This window comes from Myotis nattereri (genome assembly GCF_964212035.1).
Source record: "Myotis nattereri genome assembly, chromosome: 5".
Lineage (NCBI taxonomy): Eukaryota > Metazoa > Chordata > Mammalia > Chiroptera > Vespertilionidae > Myotis > Myotis nattereri.
The window spans coordinates 72,745,809-72,764,765 of NC_138080.1; the positions used below are offsets into that span (position 1 = coordinate 72,745,809).

The 18,957-nt window shown below is 40.3% G+C and overlaps 1 protein-coding gene across 1 annotated transcript in view; it reads left to right on the forward strand.

Moving 5' to 3' along the window:
• The window catches only part of UIMC1 (ubiquitin interaction motif containing 1), a 76,964-nt gene extending 62,101 nt beyond the window's left edge, over nt 1–14,863 (forward strand). The window contains exons 11-16 of the mRNA XM_081091012.1: nt 3,799–3,858; nt 8,519–8,597; nt 10,903–11,074; nt 12,399–12,462; nt 13,692–13,734; nt 14,257–14,863. Of these exons, the coding sequence (XP_080947138.1) occupies nt 3,799–3,858; nt 8,519–8,597; nt 10,903–11,074; nt 12,399–12,462; nt 13,692–13,734; nt 14,257–14,467 (629 nt within the window). The 3' untranslated portion in view covers nt 14,468–14,863. The remainder of the gene's footprint in view (nt 1–3,798; nt 3,859–8,518; nt 8,598–10,902; nt 11,075–12,398; nt 12,463–13,691; nt 13,735–14,256) is intronic.
• Nucleotides 14,864–18,957: the final 4,094 nt, after the last annotated feature.

The window sequence follows — 18,957 nt, forward strand, 5'->3', positions numbered from 1 at the left end:
AAATGACAACAGCCAACACAACAGTAGCCGTCATGTGTGAATGAATAAAAATTATACCTATTTTTCTGTCAGATCAACAAAAAATATATTTTTGGTGTGCTGCAGAATTCTAATAATTAGTTTATGTGTGCCATGAGATGAAAAGGGTTGAAAATTGCTGATTTAGAGCATGTTAAGAAAGAAAGTTCAAGGAATTAATATTAGATCAGTCATATCCTTTAGAACTGTCAGGACTATAATTACCTTACAGGTGTTATTGTTATCTCCAATTTACCTGTGAGGAAACTGGTATCAGAGAAGTTCAGTACTTGTCCAGCATCCTATCTAATAATAGACAAACATGGTAATTGACCATACCTTCACTATGCCTCCCATTGGCTAATCAGCGAGATATGCAAATTATCCGCCAACAAAGCGGCGGAGCAAAGACTGAAGATGGCGCTGGCCAGAGCAGTGAAGGCTTGAAGGTGGCTCCGGCTGCAGCAGTGACTCCGGCCGGAGCAGCGAAGGCTTGAAGGCAGCTCCGGCCGGAGCGAAGGCCTGGGTCCCGGGTGCCGGAGGAAAACCAGTGCCAGTAGCCAGGGGAAGGAAGGCCTAGTGCACGAATCTTTTCGTGCACCAGGCCTCTAGTCAGTTAATAAGCAGCAGAGCTGGGGCCGGTGCCCAGGTCTCCCTGACTCCAGAGCTAGTGCTCTTCATTATTATGTTCTATCTGCCTTTCCATACGTGGAGACGGGGATATACATAGTCAGGGCAAAGTCTGAGGACACCCCTGAATGCAAACATGGAATCTTATCTCATCAGACTTGATCTTGTCAGTTTTTCAATTACCTGGAAGAAACAGTTTGATGGATTCAGACTATTTCCTAGTAAACTGAGTTAATGTGACATAAGTCACCTCTGTAAAAGCATATGTGCAAAGTCAAAGGATCAAACAAACGATTAGAATTACTTCTGTGGTGGCTGTGGAGATTGACCATTCATAGACTGACTTGCTAATAGGGAATTTTCTAAGGGCCTAATATAAAGGAAATTCTTAATAGCAAGATGTTATTTTTCCATTTAGTAAAGGATTTAATTTGCCAAATCTTTGTAAATCATACCTAATTGTAACCAACAATAGCTACCAGTTATGAGCACTTATTATATACTAGGAACTATGCTTTTTGTATATTCTGTTTTAATTCTCAGAACAACCTTTTGAAGCAGATATTATTCCACTTTTATAAAAGAGGAAACTGAGGCTTGGCAGGAAAATAATTTCCCAAGATCACATCCAGTACTTAGAAAGCAGCTAGAGCTGGGATATACAGTCAGCTTCAATTCAAAAGCTTATGCTCCAAAGAGTCATCCATGAAAGTTCAGATTAAAAAAAGTTTGAGAATACTAAATCCAATATGATAGTCAATATATTGTTTTAAGAATTTATGGTAAAACTGTGTGGTATAAGAGCAAAGTAATAACAGTTTTGAGAATAAAGGCTGCTTGTGTGGAGATAAAGGATGGAATCAGGAAGAAGCACACAGCTAATTGGTGTTGGTAATGTCTAGTTCTTAAGTGGGATGATTGGTTTGCATATATATTCTTTTGTACATATTATAAAACATTTTAAAAAGCTCACATATTTGTATTTTATGTCCCATTGTCATTCATTTCACTTTCGTAGGAACCTTGATAAAGGTCACTGTTGATCCTTGCCTAGACTTGTTTTTTAAATATTGCGGTGTCAATATTTAAACAAATTTTTAAATGAAAAATGGTATATGCTCCATGAAGAGAATTGGCAACATAGAAAAATAATCATCTGAAATCATCACCCAACACACCCCCCTTCCTACCCATTGAGTTAGTTGATATTTTAGTATATTTCCTTTTAGTCTTTATTTTGAATTCCTGCTTAGTATTTTATCCTATATTTGAGCATTAGGTTATTTAATTTTTTTATTGTTATAAATAATGCTTTGATAAAATATCTTTATTTTACAGTCTCATCTAAATTCACATGATTCCTCAGAGTAGATTCCCAAAGTATAATTTATGGGTCAGAAAATATGAGTTATTTTAAAATTCTTGATATATATTGCCATATTGCTTAAGTAAAAATTTCAGCTGTTAAAGAAAAGATTGAGCTATATATTTTATACATAAGTATTAGTAGGAATTAGATAAGTGGCTGTTTTTCTAAGACCTCTAAATTATTCAATACCTCATGGACTGAGAAAACAAAAACAACCCAATTAGACCAAAGGAATTGAATATACTTTTTTCAAAGAAGATATACACATAAAAAGATGATCAACAGCATTAGTCATTAAGGAATTAAAAGTTAAAAAACGCTATGAAATAATACCTTATACCCAGTAGGATGGCTATTAACAAACCCGAAAATAACAAATGTTGGCAAAACTGTGGAGAAATTGGAACCCCAGTATATTGTTGGTGGGAATGTGACATGCAACCACAGTGGAGAAAAAAATAATGAAGTACTGACACATGCTATAACATGGAAACATGTTAAATGAAGGAAGCCAGTTACAAAAGCCCATATACTGTATGATTCCATTTATAGGATATGGCCAGAATAGGCAAATCCACAGATTAGTGATTGCCTAGAGCTGAGAGTTTGGGGGAAAATTGAGAATGAATGTTAATAAGAACAGATTTCTTTTTCAGTTAACAAAATGTTCTAAAATTGATGTGGTGATGGATGTACAGCTCTGTGGATATACTCAAAACTATTGAATATATATGAATTATAGCTCAATAAAGTTTTATATTGAAACAAAAAAGAATGATGACAGCAGAGTCAGGATGGTATTGGAGGTATGAGGATAGTGGAAAAGATGTGAAATAGACTCTGGGAGAGTACAAGAATTTACTGACTATGGAAACATAATAAGATTGGTAGGCAGTACTTGAAGGGCCTCTTGAGGTTTGTGGACTTAAATATAATGTGAGCCCAGTTGGCACTGTTGTGCTGCTTAGGTAGGAACAAATAATAGGTGGAGTGCTGGATTTAACCAAAATTGGGTTTTGCCAGGGAGTACAAAAGAAATTAGAAATAAGTTGAGGGAATACTCAAGGGAATGGTTAGATAACTGTGAAGTCTAACTTAGGGAAGAAGGAAATTGAGAACATAAGAGGGTAAAGAACACTGAAAAGGGTGATAGTTTGGAATTAGATATCCTAGAGAGGCTGAGAAATTATTGGAGTTAGGATATTTAGAGGGAGTCAGAAAAGAACAGTGGTGGTTATCAGAAAATGGGACATCTGAAATTGTCCGCTTGCAAGTGGCACTATTATTATTGACAGGCTCAACCAGGGTTTCTCATTGGAATCACAAAACATAGATAATGAACAGATTGTTATCCTACTTCTCTCAATGATGGTACAAAACTGGTACCAATCATTCTAAATGTAGCAGACAGAGATTAACTCATCACGTACAGTGTATGCCTTAGGGCAATTAGGCTTACTTCTCTCTCAGAACCCTCCTTGAGAAAGGCTGGGATGGTCATCAAGGAACTGAGAGGCAAGAGCATTCGATGCATCATACTTTAGGTTGAAACCTATAAAATCTACAACTTGATATGCTTCAGTGTAATACAATATATAGATATTGAAATCACCAAGAATGATGGCAGGAGTGGTGAAGAGAAAGACAGTGATATATTAAAATTTTCAGTGAATGGTCAGGAAGTGTCGGTGGCTGGTGGAGGGCAGGTGACCAGGAGAATAGGTTATGACTACTTCAGGGTTGGGTAGCAGGGGTAACACCTGATTTGTGCTTCAAACTAGGTTTTTCCAGTAGGCTGGAAGCAACAAGGAGGAGGAAGAGGATATCTACCCCAACTCCAGGTCAGTAGTACTTAGTGGTGTAAGGAAGAAGAAACAAGCCAGTATTTGAGAAGGTACAAGGCAAAGAAGTATCCTCAGAAGACAGCCATCTTTCAGTGAGAGCAAGAAGATGAAGAGAATGTTCAGAGGAGGTTGAGAATATGGGGGGAGGTGGGGTGGGAGGGGGCGGGCGGGTTTGTTGATCACTGACAGGAATTCCAGAAGGCAGAGTCATTTCGAGAGTAGGAGTGGATGATTGGGTCAGATTAGAAAAGTCCTCCCAGATGACAGATTAGAGTTATGTGGGGATGAGAGATGCCAGGGAGGCTTGGATTTCTTGTGGTGTCAAGGTAAACAAACTTAAGGCAAGTTTTATCCTAGTTATCTCTTAAAGGAGCAGTGCTAATCAATAGAACTGTCTGTAATGACAGAAATGTTCTGTATTTGTGGGGTCAAATATGAAAGCCAGTAGTCACATGGCTATTGAGCATATGAAATATGGCTCATGGGACTGAGCTGAATTTTAAATTATATTTAACTAGAGGCCCGGTGCACGAAATTCATTCATGCACAGCAGTGGGGAGGGGAGTCCCTCAGCCCGGCCTGCACCCTCTCGCAATCTGGGAGCCCTCAGGGGATATCCAACTGCCAGTTTAGGCCTGAACTGGCAGTCAGACATCCCTCTCGAAATCCAGGACCGCTGGCTCCTAACCACTCGCCTGCCTGCCTGTCTGATCACCCCTAACCCCTCTGCCTGCCTGCCTAATTACCCCTAACCCCTTGCCTGCCTGCCTGATCACCACTAACCACTCGCCTGTCTGCCTGATCACCCCTAACCACTCTGCCTGCCTGCCTGATTGCCCCTAACCACTTTGCCTGTCTGCCTGATCACCCCTAACTGCTCGCCTGCCTGATCTCTCCTAACCACTCACCTGCCTGCCTGATCACCCCTAACTGCTTGCCTGCCTGATCGCTCCTAACCACTCTGCCTGCCTGCCTGATCACTGCTAACCACTTTTGCCTCAGCCTCTTCTTCGGCCCTGCCGCCGCAGCTTCATCCAGAAAGTCGTTGGAAAGGATGTCCAGAAGGTCATTCGGCCGGTCTAATTAGCATATTATGATTTTATTAGTATAGCTTCTAATTAAAGATTTAAATTTAAATAGCCACATTGCTATGAGGCTAGTTTCTTAGGGGAGGTCAGCAGCATTGAGGCAGGCAGCATGCAGGTGAAGTGCACCTTTCCTTCTTCCTCTTACAGCCCACTGAGGAAGTGCCTGGCTGGGGGAGGGGCACTTTTAATAGGAACATACACAAGTCTGTGGCCTCCTGTTATTTTCTGCTGAGGTGGTTTTGAGGTTGAGGGAGATAAATTGAATATGACAAATCTCTCTTCTTTGTATATATAATTTCTACTCCTCAAGGAGCCATTTGTTTCACTGTTATAGTTGTAGGCCATATGTTTTATTTGTGATTGCCTGTCTTTGGATTTTTGGAAACAAATGTGCTGATATTTACATAGTATTGATAATTGTTCTATAATTCTTTGATTATTTGCTGTTCATTCTGTTTGTACAAATCAGTATGGGAACCATTTAAAAGTAAGACCTAACCCAAATTTTAGACAGGCTGATAAGTGCTTGTCCTAAGGATGGGTTTAAATATTTGGCTAAGGCTAAAAAATAAGTCTGGAGGAATAATAATGATAATTACAATTAACAACTTAGGTTTGCTGAGTGCTTTCTGTGGGCTGGAAACTCTTACAACTTATTTGGATTATCTGATGTGATTCTTACCAAAACTCATGAGAGTAGATGCTGTATCATCTCATTTTGTAGATAAGTCAAACTAATACTCAAGTTAAGTTATTTGCCTATGGTGAATAGCTAGTAGAGTCCCAATTTGGACACCATTTTGTCCAACTCTGAAGTTAGTGTACTTTATTCCACCAGGCATTACTGCTTCCTTTTGTTTTAACCGTGCCAAGGCAAGTCCATAGCACAGCTCCTTAGGGTGTTTCCATCTCTCAGGTCTTAGTGACATCCTTCCTCTCCTCCATTTTGCTTACCTGGCCTGGTGGTTGTTTTTCTGGTAGTTGTTCTCAGACTCCATTGTTCCCTTTTGAAATCTTTGGCTGTTGTCATCAGCAGCAAGGGTTTTGGATTTCGGTTTCATATTGAGTTGTCTGCCTGCCACTAGTTGAAGTGACTGTCCCAACCCTCATAAACTGGAGTTGGAAGCTCCTTTAAGGGCAACTTTTCCGTTCCTTTGTAAACTTATACTGGTCTGTCCTTATTTTAACATTAAATAATAGAATTAGCATGTGGTTCCCAGCAATCTGCCAAGTCTCTCCCCTCAGATTCTTTTCTACCTGCCTACTCACTTACTTATCTTATCCACTTTTTCTCTTATCCTTTACCCTTTTATTTCCCAGGAGAGGCTGCCTGCTCTTATAGAAGAACATATGCTTCTTTTAAGTCAGACTTGTATTGGGGTTTGTTGTTGTTGTTTTGGCTTTGTGATCTTGATCAGGTATTTAATATTTCATCATCTATAAAATGCAGATAATGACATATGCCTTGTAGGATTTTGTTCTAAGGATTGAGATTAGTTTTATAAAGTCTCTGGTACAGAGCAGGTCCTCAAAAACAAGAGCTCTTTTCCAAAACCCCCTTGAATCCATTGCTGTGATTTTTTTTTTTTAAATATATTTTATTGATTTTTTACAGAGAGGAAGGGAGAGCGATAGAGAGTTAGAAACATCGATGAGAGAGAAACATCGATCAGCTGCCTCCTGCACACCTCCCACTGGGGATGTGCCCGCAACCCAGGTACATGCCCTTGACCGGAATCGAACCTGGGACCTTTCAGTCCGCAGGCTGACGCTCTATCCACTGAGCCAAACCGGTTTCGGCCCATTGCTGTGATTTAATTGGCAAATATTTATTAGTGTCTAATATGTGCTAGATTTTGCTGAGGATGCTGAAGAGATCAAAACAAAACTCAGAATCTCTAAATTCAGAAAGTTGCATGATGTAGAAAGGAGACTGACATACAAACAAATAACAACAGAAATGTGCTAAGAGCAATAGTGGTATCTATAAAGTGCTAGAAGCAATTAATTTTTTTTCCAGCCCTGTCTGTGGAGTGGTTTCCAAGTATTTCTTTTGGAAAAAATACTTGGTAGTCAAGATAGGGGAACAAATGGAAAGAGAGAGAAAAAACAACCCTTAAAAGTTTCTGTAATCTGTGAGGTGCCAACCTTTTAAGAATTGATTTTAGCAGTGCCCTTGATAAAATCTCTCATGAAGTCCTTGTATATAAGATGGAGAAATGTGGGCTGGCTGATAGAGTAGTAGGAGGATCTGAAGGCTATACAACTATGTCCAGGATATTTTTCTCCTGCAGTACTTTATTTTTGCTTATAAAATCTCTGGGTTGGAAGGAACCTTAGAAATAGATTACCTACTTTCTCTGTACTCTGCTCTCTTTTTCTCCCTTTTAATTTTTAATTCAACAGTACAAAAAGTACATGGTAAAAAAACATACCATCTTCCTAATTCAGTCCTCAAGTGTCACTGTCATCCCCCCCAGAGACAAACACTATTAATAGTTACTTGTGTGTATCATCTTGTTTTATTCATATCTCTTTATATTTGGTGTTATAGTTATTTGAGTGTATATGTTGTCTCCCTTAATACATTGTAAGCTCCCTAGGGCAAGAACCCCATCTCATAATTTCTTATATCTCCCCAAATTACTCACATATTGAAGATTCTCTGTAAATATGGATGAAGATGCTTTCATATATGCAGGTGACACAAAACTGGAAAAGAGAGCTAATAACATTAGATGACAGAATCAATATTGCAGATGAACTTGACAGACTACAATGTTCGCCTGGAAAGAACAGAGACATTCCTGGCTGGTGTGGCTCAGTTGTTCAGGCATTGTCCCATGCACCGGAAGGTTGCCAGTTCAATTCCTAGTCAAGGGCACATGCCCAGTTAGGGGGCATTCAGGAGACTGCCCATAAATGTTCCTAGTATACTCTCACATTTTCGATGTTTCTCTTTCTCTCTCCCTCTCCTTTCCTCTCTCTCTAAAAATCAGTAAACTATTACCAAACCCCCCCCCCAAAAAAACAAAAACAAAAAAAACAGGGACAAATGTAAAGTTCTGTGTTTAGGCGGGGGTGGGGGTGGGGTGGGGGTGGAGGAGGGGGGAAATACACAACAGCGTAGTTACCCAAGTATAGAGTTAGGAGATTGGTCTTGATAACATTTTATTTGAAGATGATTGGGGAGGGTAGGGGATGGACCTTAATTGCCATAAGTTCAATTTAAGCCAGTGAGAATTTTGGTTGAAAAAGTATAAATCTCTCCCTCAGATACTGCAGGTTGGGTAGTACACAAAAACCTGTTTTGGTGTGAACTAGGTTTTTAGGACTCATGGCAAATAAGGGATAAATAGATCTCATTAGCAAATACGGACATATCTTGTAGTTGGCAGTTTCAGTACATATGTTACAGGTATTATTCTCTGTACTAAAAAGAAGTTTCTTAGACAGTGCATGTCTCCCAGTGGAGTAGGATTTTAAACTTTGCTTCTTCGTACACATTTTATCTTTTATATTCAGTGTCTACTGCTAACTGATAGTTTTTCTTCATTTTCTGTTGAAAGTGTTGACTTGCAGACAAATAGAGGCCCAGAACAAGAGGGACTGTGGGATAGTGGCCAAGACTTCCCTGGACATTGAGAAGTAAGTATGTATGCTGTTTTTAGGTCAAATAAAAAGGCCAATTTTTCTCTTACCCTGGGTTTCTTTGGCCTGCCAATCACTTTGTTGCTTGGATGCCTGAATTTCTTTTTATTATTTCCATTTTATGTCAGTGTATGTGGCCTCTGTATATCCCTTTTTATTACCCTAAAAAAATCCTGCTACCCACTCCACTTCCACATTGCTCTTACTTTAGAATCAGAGCATAAGTGAAAACAGTAAAGCTAAATTTCAATATATTAGTTTTATAAAACAGTTTAGGTATGGTGATTTAGTAGAATAGAAGAAAGCAAGAAAATGTGTCACACTTATACCAAATTAAGGATGCTGAGTTATGTTACTAATGTCTGCAACTTTAATTTTAACATCTGCCAAAACAAACTTTATTCCTTATAACTTAAAATGTGTGCATGTCTGTGTAATCGTTTATTATGTACAGTTAACCCCCCACCGTTTTGGCTTCATTAAACTAATTTTAAAATTAATTTTTTTCTTTGAATTTGCATCTTGGTGTTTTGGGGAAGCAGTGAGCTATTTTGTGATATAATGATAACAGAAGTTGAGTTGCAAAAGGTTGGGCAATATAGACTTCCTTGGGTTGTGGGTTGCAACTTGACAAGAAAGCACATTTTAAGGGGTCGGGTTTGAGTGCTTTCTCCCAATAGTAAAGATATTACCAAAGTACATTAGAGCAGTTAGTCATTAGGCAGAAACATTTACCTTAGAAACACAGATTTAGACCCTACATTTTAGAGTTTCCTTCCCTAATCCAGTTGAGCAGAGTTCATCCCTTGCTCCTTTTGGAATCACTGTCATGTGGACATTCTTCTAGGACTGTCTTCATCACAGTGTATTGCAGTAATTTTCTTTTGTTCATTTTTGACATTTCTGTTTCCCTGACTAGGCTCTTAGTTATCTGAAGGCAGATGCTTGTCTTCATTCATACTCTATTCTTCAGCATCTAATAAAATTTGAGACAGCAACAACAATAAAACCTGTTTGTTGAGAACCTAATACTGTGTACCAGTCATTGTGCTAGGTGCTTTATTTACTATATAACTCTTACAATAGCTTTTAAGGCAGTTATCCTTTTTCCTTTTTTTAATAAAGAGACTGAAGAGAAATTGTAAGTAACTGGTTGTGATCATGAGGGCAGAACTGACAAAGCCTACTTGACATGCTCCTTCCTCAGTGATGCCATCTTTCACATAGTAGGAGATTAATAAATGCTTTTTGCATTACCTGATAAACGGTGTAAGGTACACTGGTCTGCTTTTCTCATAAGGAAGAGTTTTACTTGCATTCTCCGAGATGATTAAATACTTGAGACTTATTTCTTCTATTTTAAAAACCTCTAGAGAAATTCTTCCTTAGAGCCAATCCAAATTTCCCTGGCTGTAGTAATTGAGTTGTAATGGCCAGAAAGAGAAGTCTAAGATAGCAAACTTTGAAAAGTTTTCCTTAGCTTCTTAAAACTGAGATGGTCTTGAGTCAGGCAGACCTGGCTTCTGACAATTATAGCTATACAACCTTGGGGAGAAAAGTACCTTCTTAGTAGGGCTGGGGTTTGAGAAATTGTGTTTAAAGCACCTTCCACCATTATTAAATACTTAATTGTTCATTTTCTTCCTTTGTTCTCAATGATTCCATTTTCACCAATGTCCAATTAGCCTTACTCAAGGATACAATTTCATCTCTTTCCACAAACTCAACTGTTACAAAACAATAAAAATAACTGTGTATGAAATTATGCAGAAGCCTTTGGCGGAACCACATGGTTTTGGTAACTTCCTAGTTGATGTTGCAGGTTATAGAATTAAGGAAGTCAGCATATGGACAGACTTGATTTACTAGTCAGACAAGTTCATCCACCCTGGTAAAGTTGTCATCTTGGTTTAATGCTCTGTGTGCTCCCTTTTCTGTCTAAATTTTAACTTCCCTTTGAAAAAATGATTGCACTTAATTTCAGAAGAGTTTGACAGAATATTTTATGTCTGAAGAGCAATCAACATTGAGATAGTTAGAAGTGCTGATTTTATTACCATCCCACGGCTGCAACAGCAGGGTACAGAGAAACAGCCAGGGAAAACCACTAATCACTCAGTCCTTTTGATTGTCATTGGTTTAGTTTTATTGGAGGCCCTGCTGAGCAAATCTGCATTGGTTGACATGTCTTCTCCACAGAATCACTTTGAGACATAAAAACATGATTTGAGACATATCCAGGAGCCCAGTGGCAAAAGCAAACCTTAAAACTGCTTTTTCTCTCTCTCTTCTGATTGGCTAGGCATGAGAAGTGTTATCTATGTAAATCCCTGGTCCCATTTAAAGAGTACCAAAGTCATGTAGAGTCCTGTCTCCAGCTTGCAAGGGATGACCAAGGAGATGGGCCTGCAGAAAGTGTGAAAGTATACTCAGCTGAGGAGGGGAAGCAGTGGCAGTGGCTGAGGAACCCAAAGGTATGTGGAGTGTTTTGACAGGAAAGGCTACCAAACCTTCCACAGTTCTGTTCTGGGTTTTTTCTCCTCTCTTTTTCTCCCTCCTTTTCGTCTGTTTTTCTTGAAACAAGATTTGTGCTTTAAAAAATTTTTTTCTTTTAATTCAAAATAATATGTGTTCTTTGTAGGGAATACGGGAAGTAGTTTTTTATAAGTATGAAGATACTGAATGTATACTATAATAAAAAAAATAAATTAAAAAGTATGAGGAATCAGGGGACATTATCAACTATAATTTTTCCAGTCTTTTTTTCTATGCATTTTTAATGTAGTTGGCACCATACTGTGTGTGTGTGTGTGTGTACACATAACATTGTAGCATAAACACCTTTTTTGGTTTATTTTTAAACTTTTTAAAAATTACTCTTAATATTTGTATCACACAGTCACTTGCTAGTAATCATTTTCATTATTGAACATTCAGATTCTTTCCAGTTCTTCTGTATTAGAAGATTGTTTAAAACATTAATTAGTCATTGTACCACTGGTTATTTTCTTAAAATAGATTTCCTGAAGTAGAATTCTTAGAGCAATGCATATAAGCATTTAAAAATCTCGTGAAACATACTGTCAAATTGCTTTCCAGAAAGGTTATCCAATCATCCCCCCACTGCTGATATGTGAGATCAGCTCTCTTGAACGCTGTGTGTGCCTGGCCCTAGGGAGGTGTGGCTCTGGCCTCTGGTTGCTGGGAAGATGGATGTGCTTTCTGGGCTTTGTGATTAAAGATTAAGAAGAGCAAATCTTGGCTTAGAGAGAAAGATAAAACAGCAGCTCCATGTTATAGGCATACATAGCAATCACTGTATGCTAAGATGAAGAAGCCATTATCCATCATGACAGAAGAAAGCAACCCCTGTGTGAATGGGGTGGTTTGTGGTGGTGATTTGGAGTTGGGTTTTATAGGTATGTGCTTATACCATAGAGCCAATTTATTCTTATCACTGCCCCTAGAATTTACCTAAAAATTGTCATTTTCTGTTTTAAATCTCTCGAAATCTATCATAGGTCAAAGGGTACTTGTGTTTAATATGATCTTGGTGGAATAATTTGCCTTCGCTCGAATTCGTTCTTAGATAATATTGGCATAAAGATGTATTCTCTTCATCACGGTTTGCTTTTTAACTGTGTACCCTCATTTATTAGAAAGCAAAAGACTTTCTTAGAGGTGCACCTCCACACCTCTTTCCTTAGGAGACAGGTGTGATCTGGGCTAAGGAAGTTGTATTTTAGATTCTCTGCTATGAGGTAACCCTTCCCTTTCATCTGTTTATCTCTGCCACAGGAAAAAGGCCGGAGTGAAGGCCGACTCCTCAGTCTCTTGGAGCAGTCTGAGCACAAGACTGCAGGTGAGGACCCGGGACCAGTTTTCTGGGCTTTTGGCCAAGGCCTTCTAGTGAAAGGAACCACTGCCAACTCCCTGTTTGTTAGAGTTGTGTGGGTACACATTTCACCTAAGTAGCAAGCCTTTGAGACTCGGTCTAGGTCATCTCTCCCTAAGAAAGATGGGGAGATAGCCTGTCTTATTCATCATGCATTTCATTTCATGTTTTATGAAGCCTAAACTTCCAGGACTGTCTGTTGAACTGGGAAAAAACATTTCCAGATGACAGGGCAATGACACAAGCCCCAAGTACCTTCTAAAACAGAGGCGGGGAACCTTTTTTCTGCCAAGGACCATTTGGCTATTTACAACATCATTCACAGGCCATACAAAATTATCAACTTAAAAATTATGGTACTATGAAAAGAGTGCCTAGAGTTATTGAATTTCAAGTCCTGCCTGTGGTTGCCTTGGCAGAGCCAGACCAAATGATATGACCCATAGGCCGGACGTTCCCCACTCCTGTTAAAGGGACAGGCATGGGAAATCAGACATACCGATGTTACTGCCTCCTTCTAATGTACCAGTATATGCTCCATTCATATGTTACCTTTAGCTTAGTGTTCCAACCTATGCTCCTGAGAGATTGTAGGAAGTAATTCTGTCTCTTTGTGCCTAGTATTTAGGGATCAGTAGAGTAGATTGGTTACAAGCATTGCAGAGTTAGTAATACCAACAGATTGTAAGGATTATGTAAAACTCCAAACATATTCCCTGGCATAAGTAGGCCCTGGATAAATGTTAGCTGCTATCATGACTGTGGTTGTTATTAGTTGCTGTTGTTAAAATTCACCAGATGCAAATGGAAGAGGAACTGTTGCTTAAGCCTTTCTGATGACTCTAAAAAAGGCAGCCTCTCTGAGTTCCATGTCCTGCTGTCTCCAGATCAGCAGGTTGTGATTCTTTGTAGGAGGCAGATTTCCCTTGGCAACTCCTAGTTCCTCAAGTCCAGATTTGAAGTAGATTTATTCAGAGGTTGTTCATTTAAAAGTGTTCACCTCAGTACTTCTGCAGCTGAGTGTTGGATCCTAAATGCTCACATTCCATTAGACTGGGGATTGGGGATTAGTCTGTAGCCACATGGATAAGCCTGATGAAAAGCAGTGCCCAGAATACAAGAAGCACATGATCAATGAGAAGTGCTATGACTACAACACTACTAACAACATTATTACTTTTTCTGTCCTATCACAGATGCAGAGATAAAGACCAAGTCTTCAGAAACAGTGGCCTTCAGGTGAATTGGGGTGTGCATTGAAGTGCAGCTGTCAGCAGTTCTAGAGAAGTAGAGGCCTAGTCCTGAGTTCTGTGTATAGTGTGATAGTCAAAATGTAGAAGGTAGAAATCACTGTAGATCTCTCTCTCTCTCTCTGCCTCTGTGACCCCCTATATCTTGGCTAAGAATGGAATAGTAGCTCAGTTCACTAATGGTGTTAAAACAGAGCAAACACTATTTCTTACTCCTCTCTACCTCTCTATCTCCACTCAACCCTGCTCTTCTGACTTGGATTTCAAGCAGCTTGGGAATTTGAATCTGAATCCTCATTCTCTCACTGCATAACTGTGTGGCTTTAAAGGTATATGATTTACCCAATGTCCTCATCTGTAAAAGGGGAATGATATTACTTATTTGGTTGGATGATTACAAAGATTATGTGAATTAATAATATATGTAAAAACCCCTGCTACAATGCATGATGCATGCTTAGTGTTTATTGGGAGGTGATATTGAATTCTGAAAGTTTTCCTTTCTCTCTAGGGTACCCTCACCAGGGATGGAAGAGGCAGGCTGCAGCAGAGAGATGCAGAGTTCCCTTGCACATCTTGACTTAAATGAGTCTCCCATCAAGTCTTTTGTTTCCATTTCAGAAGCCACAGATTGCTTAGTGGACTTTAAAAAGCAGTTTACTGTCCGGCCAGGTAGCCGGACACGGTCCAAAGCAGGCAGAGGAAGGAGGAGAAAATCCTGAATTTCTAGGGTCCGAAGGTTGACAAAACCATTAGCAATAAGGATGGACCATGGTCATTAAGCTTTAATGGCTCCCAGTTCATTGTTGAGCAAGTTTTGATGGGCATTTTCCACCACGAGCACCCACTCAGCATTCTGGTTTTTGTGTTTTCTATGATCTATACAGACAATTGTACATAGTGTTCGGTTTTATAACAGCCTGTTTGAATTCACTTATAGTTAAAAGAAAATTTAAATATATTGATATATGTTTGTATGAAATCTTATTTCAATGAGAGGGAGATCTTCCTTTCCCCCCTCTGTGTTATAAGGTTTTGGGTACAGATATTTTAATTGTGGGGCTTGTTCTCAGACTCATAAGTTACATGTTTCTGAATGAAATATTTTACTAGTCTTTGATATCCTACCTATATTCACTGAATGTATAGTGTGCAGTTCCAGAACACTGTGTGATTATTCCCTTGACCTTTTCTTTTTAATCTATTTTTATTGATTTCAGAGCAGAAGGGAGAGAGAAAGAGAGAGACAGAGACTGAGAGACATCAGTGATGAGAGCGAATCATTGATCGGCTGCCTCCTGCATGGTCCCCACTGGGAACGGAGCCCAAAACCCAGGCATGTGCCCTGACCGGGAATCAAACTGTGACGTCCTGGTTCATAGCTCGATGCTCAACCACTGAGCCACACCGGCTCCTTGACCTTTTCTGACATCATTCTGCAAGGTGCCAGTTCACTGAATCCTACTCCTTATTCTGCTATCCCTATCATTCCATGACCTATTACTTCATCTCATTGCCTCACCCAGTTAAGAATTCTCAGCCAGCCCTGGCTGGGTGGCTCAGTTGGTTGGAGCGTCACACCCGTGCACCAAAAGGTTGCAAATTTGATTCCTGGTCAGGGTATATACCTAGGTTGCAAGTTTGATCCCCAGTTGGGGGCATGGATGGTTAGGCAAACAATTGATGTTTCTCTGTCACATCGATGTTTCTCTCTCTCTCTTCCTCTCTCTAAACATATCCCTGAGTGAGAATTAAAAAAAGAGAACTCCCACAGCATAGGACCTTTGAGAGATCTCTCCTGCCATTCTTCCCAGGAATTTGTAAGTGAACACTATTTTTAGTTACTTCCTATGCAATAATTTTCCTTTGTAGATTAATCAGTGGATATGCATTTGTTAAAACCACTGTCAGAGGTCATAGAAGTAACAGGAAATAGGTTCTGTTTTAAGTACATTAGTAGAAAGTACACATTCTCAGTCACATTGCCCAGGAGATTTCAGAGCAGAAGAGAGATGTGGTCTGTTCTCAGTGCATAGGCTGTTGTGGAGCGTGTTGGGTGGTAGAAGCAACTACCTGAGGAAGATGTTAGAAAAGCTAGCTTTGGCCCAAACAGAATTGAAGATGTAATGAAAGACTGTGGGAGATGGTTGCTGAGCAGGAAAGGATCCTGGGACAGGACGAACAGGGACACAGACTTTTCTAACTTCTGATTTATCAAGTCCAAAGTTACCTTTTCCTTTATTTAAAATGAAAATGAGGTGTGTGTTAGACGGGGGAGTTGAGAGAGAGCTAGGATGGAAGGCCAGCACAGGCCTTTAGGGAAGGCACTGTTTCCCGTCTGGGTGCCTTGCATGCAAGATCTTTGAGTTAGAAGGCAGGATGGTAGGTTCACTCTCTATTCCTTCCATGTCTTGGTGCCCTGACATTGAGGCCAGCATCACATAATGGCAGTTATTTTTTGAGCAACTACTATGGTTCAGGCAATGTATGTACCTTCATTTAATCCTCACAGCAATCCTGTGAGGTAATATTATCCTTCCCAATTTTCAAATGAGGAAACAAAGGCTGAGAACAAATAAAGCCACTTTTGGTCCATGGCAGTGACACTACAGTGCCCCTCCTCTTCACTCCTAAAGAAAATGTCATATTTTGATTCTAGTATTGATTATTTTCCTGTTTGCCTTCTAATGAAAATTAGTTTATCAATTATGTCCCATTAGCTTAACTCTCACTAGTCTTCTCATTAAATAGAAATTTATTGGAGGTAGAGTTCTATAAATAGGGGATAGTATGTTATCTCTTGCCTAAAGATAAGAAAAGAGAAAGGCTGATTTTACAAAGTGAATTATTTAGCTTAAAATTGAGCAATCTACTAGAACATGGGTCAGTGGCAAATTATTGGAGGGGGGTGTGGAATAAGCAGGACCAGGAACAATAGGCTTTTTGTTAGCCAATGGGGAGTCAAGGGGAAACAGCAACTCCCCAGTGTCCCCTCCCCACCCCCCACTGTTTTTGGTACAGGCTGCTGATTTGTCTTATTACTCCAGTGGTCCTGTGGGAGGGCATTGTTGAGACAGTGAAGAAATAGTCATTGGAGAGTATCACATCAACCTGAGTCTGAACCCCTGCTTCTGATAAAAGTTAACCTCTCTGAGATCTAGTTTCCTTGTCCATAAAACAGGGGAAAAAATCTTACAGGGTTCTCAGAGTTAAGATAATGTGTATAAAAGCATAGTATCAATCACATAGAGGATGGTGAGGAAGTGACAGTAGTTGCTATTAAACAAGGTGCTAGTTTTGTATGTCATAAGTAGTGTTACAGTGTGAGGTGGAAAAGCCAGAGAGAGAGGTGGGGTGCAGATGCAGGAAGATACAGTTCTTAGAGGAGCAAGCCCTCTACCTTAGCTCCATCAACCGCCAGCCTTCCATAGCACCTTTGAACCCTGGGCAATTAGAGCTCTCCTTGGGGTCTTGGTGGGCTTTTTGCTTCTTCCAAGATGGGAAGGCCCTGGACTGCAAGTGTGGACTCATGGAGATCTAGGAAGCTCCATGAACTTCACAAGTGGTTGCCATAAACTGGGAAAGAAAAGGGGACTTCTCTGTGTTAGGCTTTGTGATTTTTCCCTTTCATCCTTCCACTAGCCCTCTAGCACAGCGGTTCTCAACCTGTGGGTCGCGACCCCTTTGGCGGTCGAACGACCCTTTCACAGGGGTCGCCTAAGACCATCCTGCATATCAGATATTTACATTATGATTCATAACAGTAGCAACATTACAGTTATGAAGTAGCAACGAAAATAATTTCATGGTTGTGTCACAACATGAGGAACTGTATTTAAAGGGCCAGAGGTTGAGAACCACTGCTCTAACAGAATCAGTGCCTTACCCGTTTCTCCTGGGTGCTCACCATTCTAGTACATACCCACATGGTCCTATTGCAAGAACCTGTGACTCTTCCGTAGCACTTCTCTAGGCTTGTGTGGCACAGGCTCTGATTCCCTCTCAGTTTCAAACGCCCTGGACTATTGAGGTTGTGACAAGTAATTAGGGCCCTGAAGCAGCCCTCAGCCAGTGAAAGATGGAAGTTGGAGGATAAATACCACAGCTTCCTCACCTCTCAGGTGGGTTCATTTTAAACAGTTCTATAGGGCTTAGCTCCCAGCAGCAACTTGATTACATACTCTCATTGGCTTCCTTCCCTTCCTACCTCACTGCTCACTCCCTTTTCAGTGCTTTACTGGATCAGGGCTGGGACCAGGGTGAGGGGTACTCACTCTGGGTTCATGTAAGGGCGGGGTTGACACGTCCGTGAACTTTGAGGGCCTTTTTACATTTTGTAGCAGGGCACCTCACATGCATCATTCTAATCCCCACCCTGGCCTGGATCGCTTTCCAATTAAACTATTTACACTCAAATTTGATCTAATTCTGGGGAACCCAAACTAAGGCAAATCCTATGTAGAAATTAGTCTCCATCTTTTACACGTGGACAAACAGGCTCAGAGAAGTGAAGAAACTAAGGTCCTACAACTAGTAAATGGGATGGTATTTGAACTCAGGTCTGTCTGACAGCAGAGCTCGTGCTCTATACTTCACTATACTACCTCCCACCTCTCCCTTGAGTGACAAAATCTCAGTGGAGATTTCAGGTTTGGATGGGCTCTTTCTCGCCGGGGAGGGCAGTCTTGGCCCTAAATTGACTTAGCAGGGTGAAGGGAAGGTGGGTAGTACTAAGGGGATGGAAGTATCAGTGGGAAGATGGAGGCATGTATAAACCAAGTGGAAAGGGTGAAGCCATGTGCACTAGGAAGGCAGGAAGAGGTTACTGATTTCCTCTCAGTTTCAAAAGCCCTGGACTACTGAGGTTGTGGGAAGGCTCTTCAATTTAACAAAAATTAACATCCTATTCCTTGTCAGGCCTAGAAGTGGGCTCTGGAGTTCTAAAGATGAGTAGGAAGCATGTGCTTGGAGTCCACAGTTATCATGCAAAGATGGGAGAAAATACCTGACACTATGGGACCCATAGGCCACACCCAGCTGGGGTTAGGGCCGGGAGGAATTACCCAGGAAGGCTCCCCAAGCCTTGGTGATGACTGAGGTGTAATTTAAAGGTGGAAAGGCTGGAAAGGGCAAAGAAGGAGTCATTCCAGACAGATCCGCATGAACAAAGACCTAACAGTAAAGCAGCTTGATGGGTAGAAGAGAACTGCAA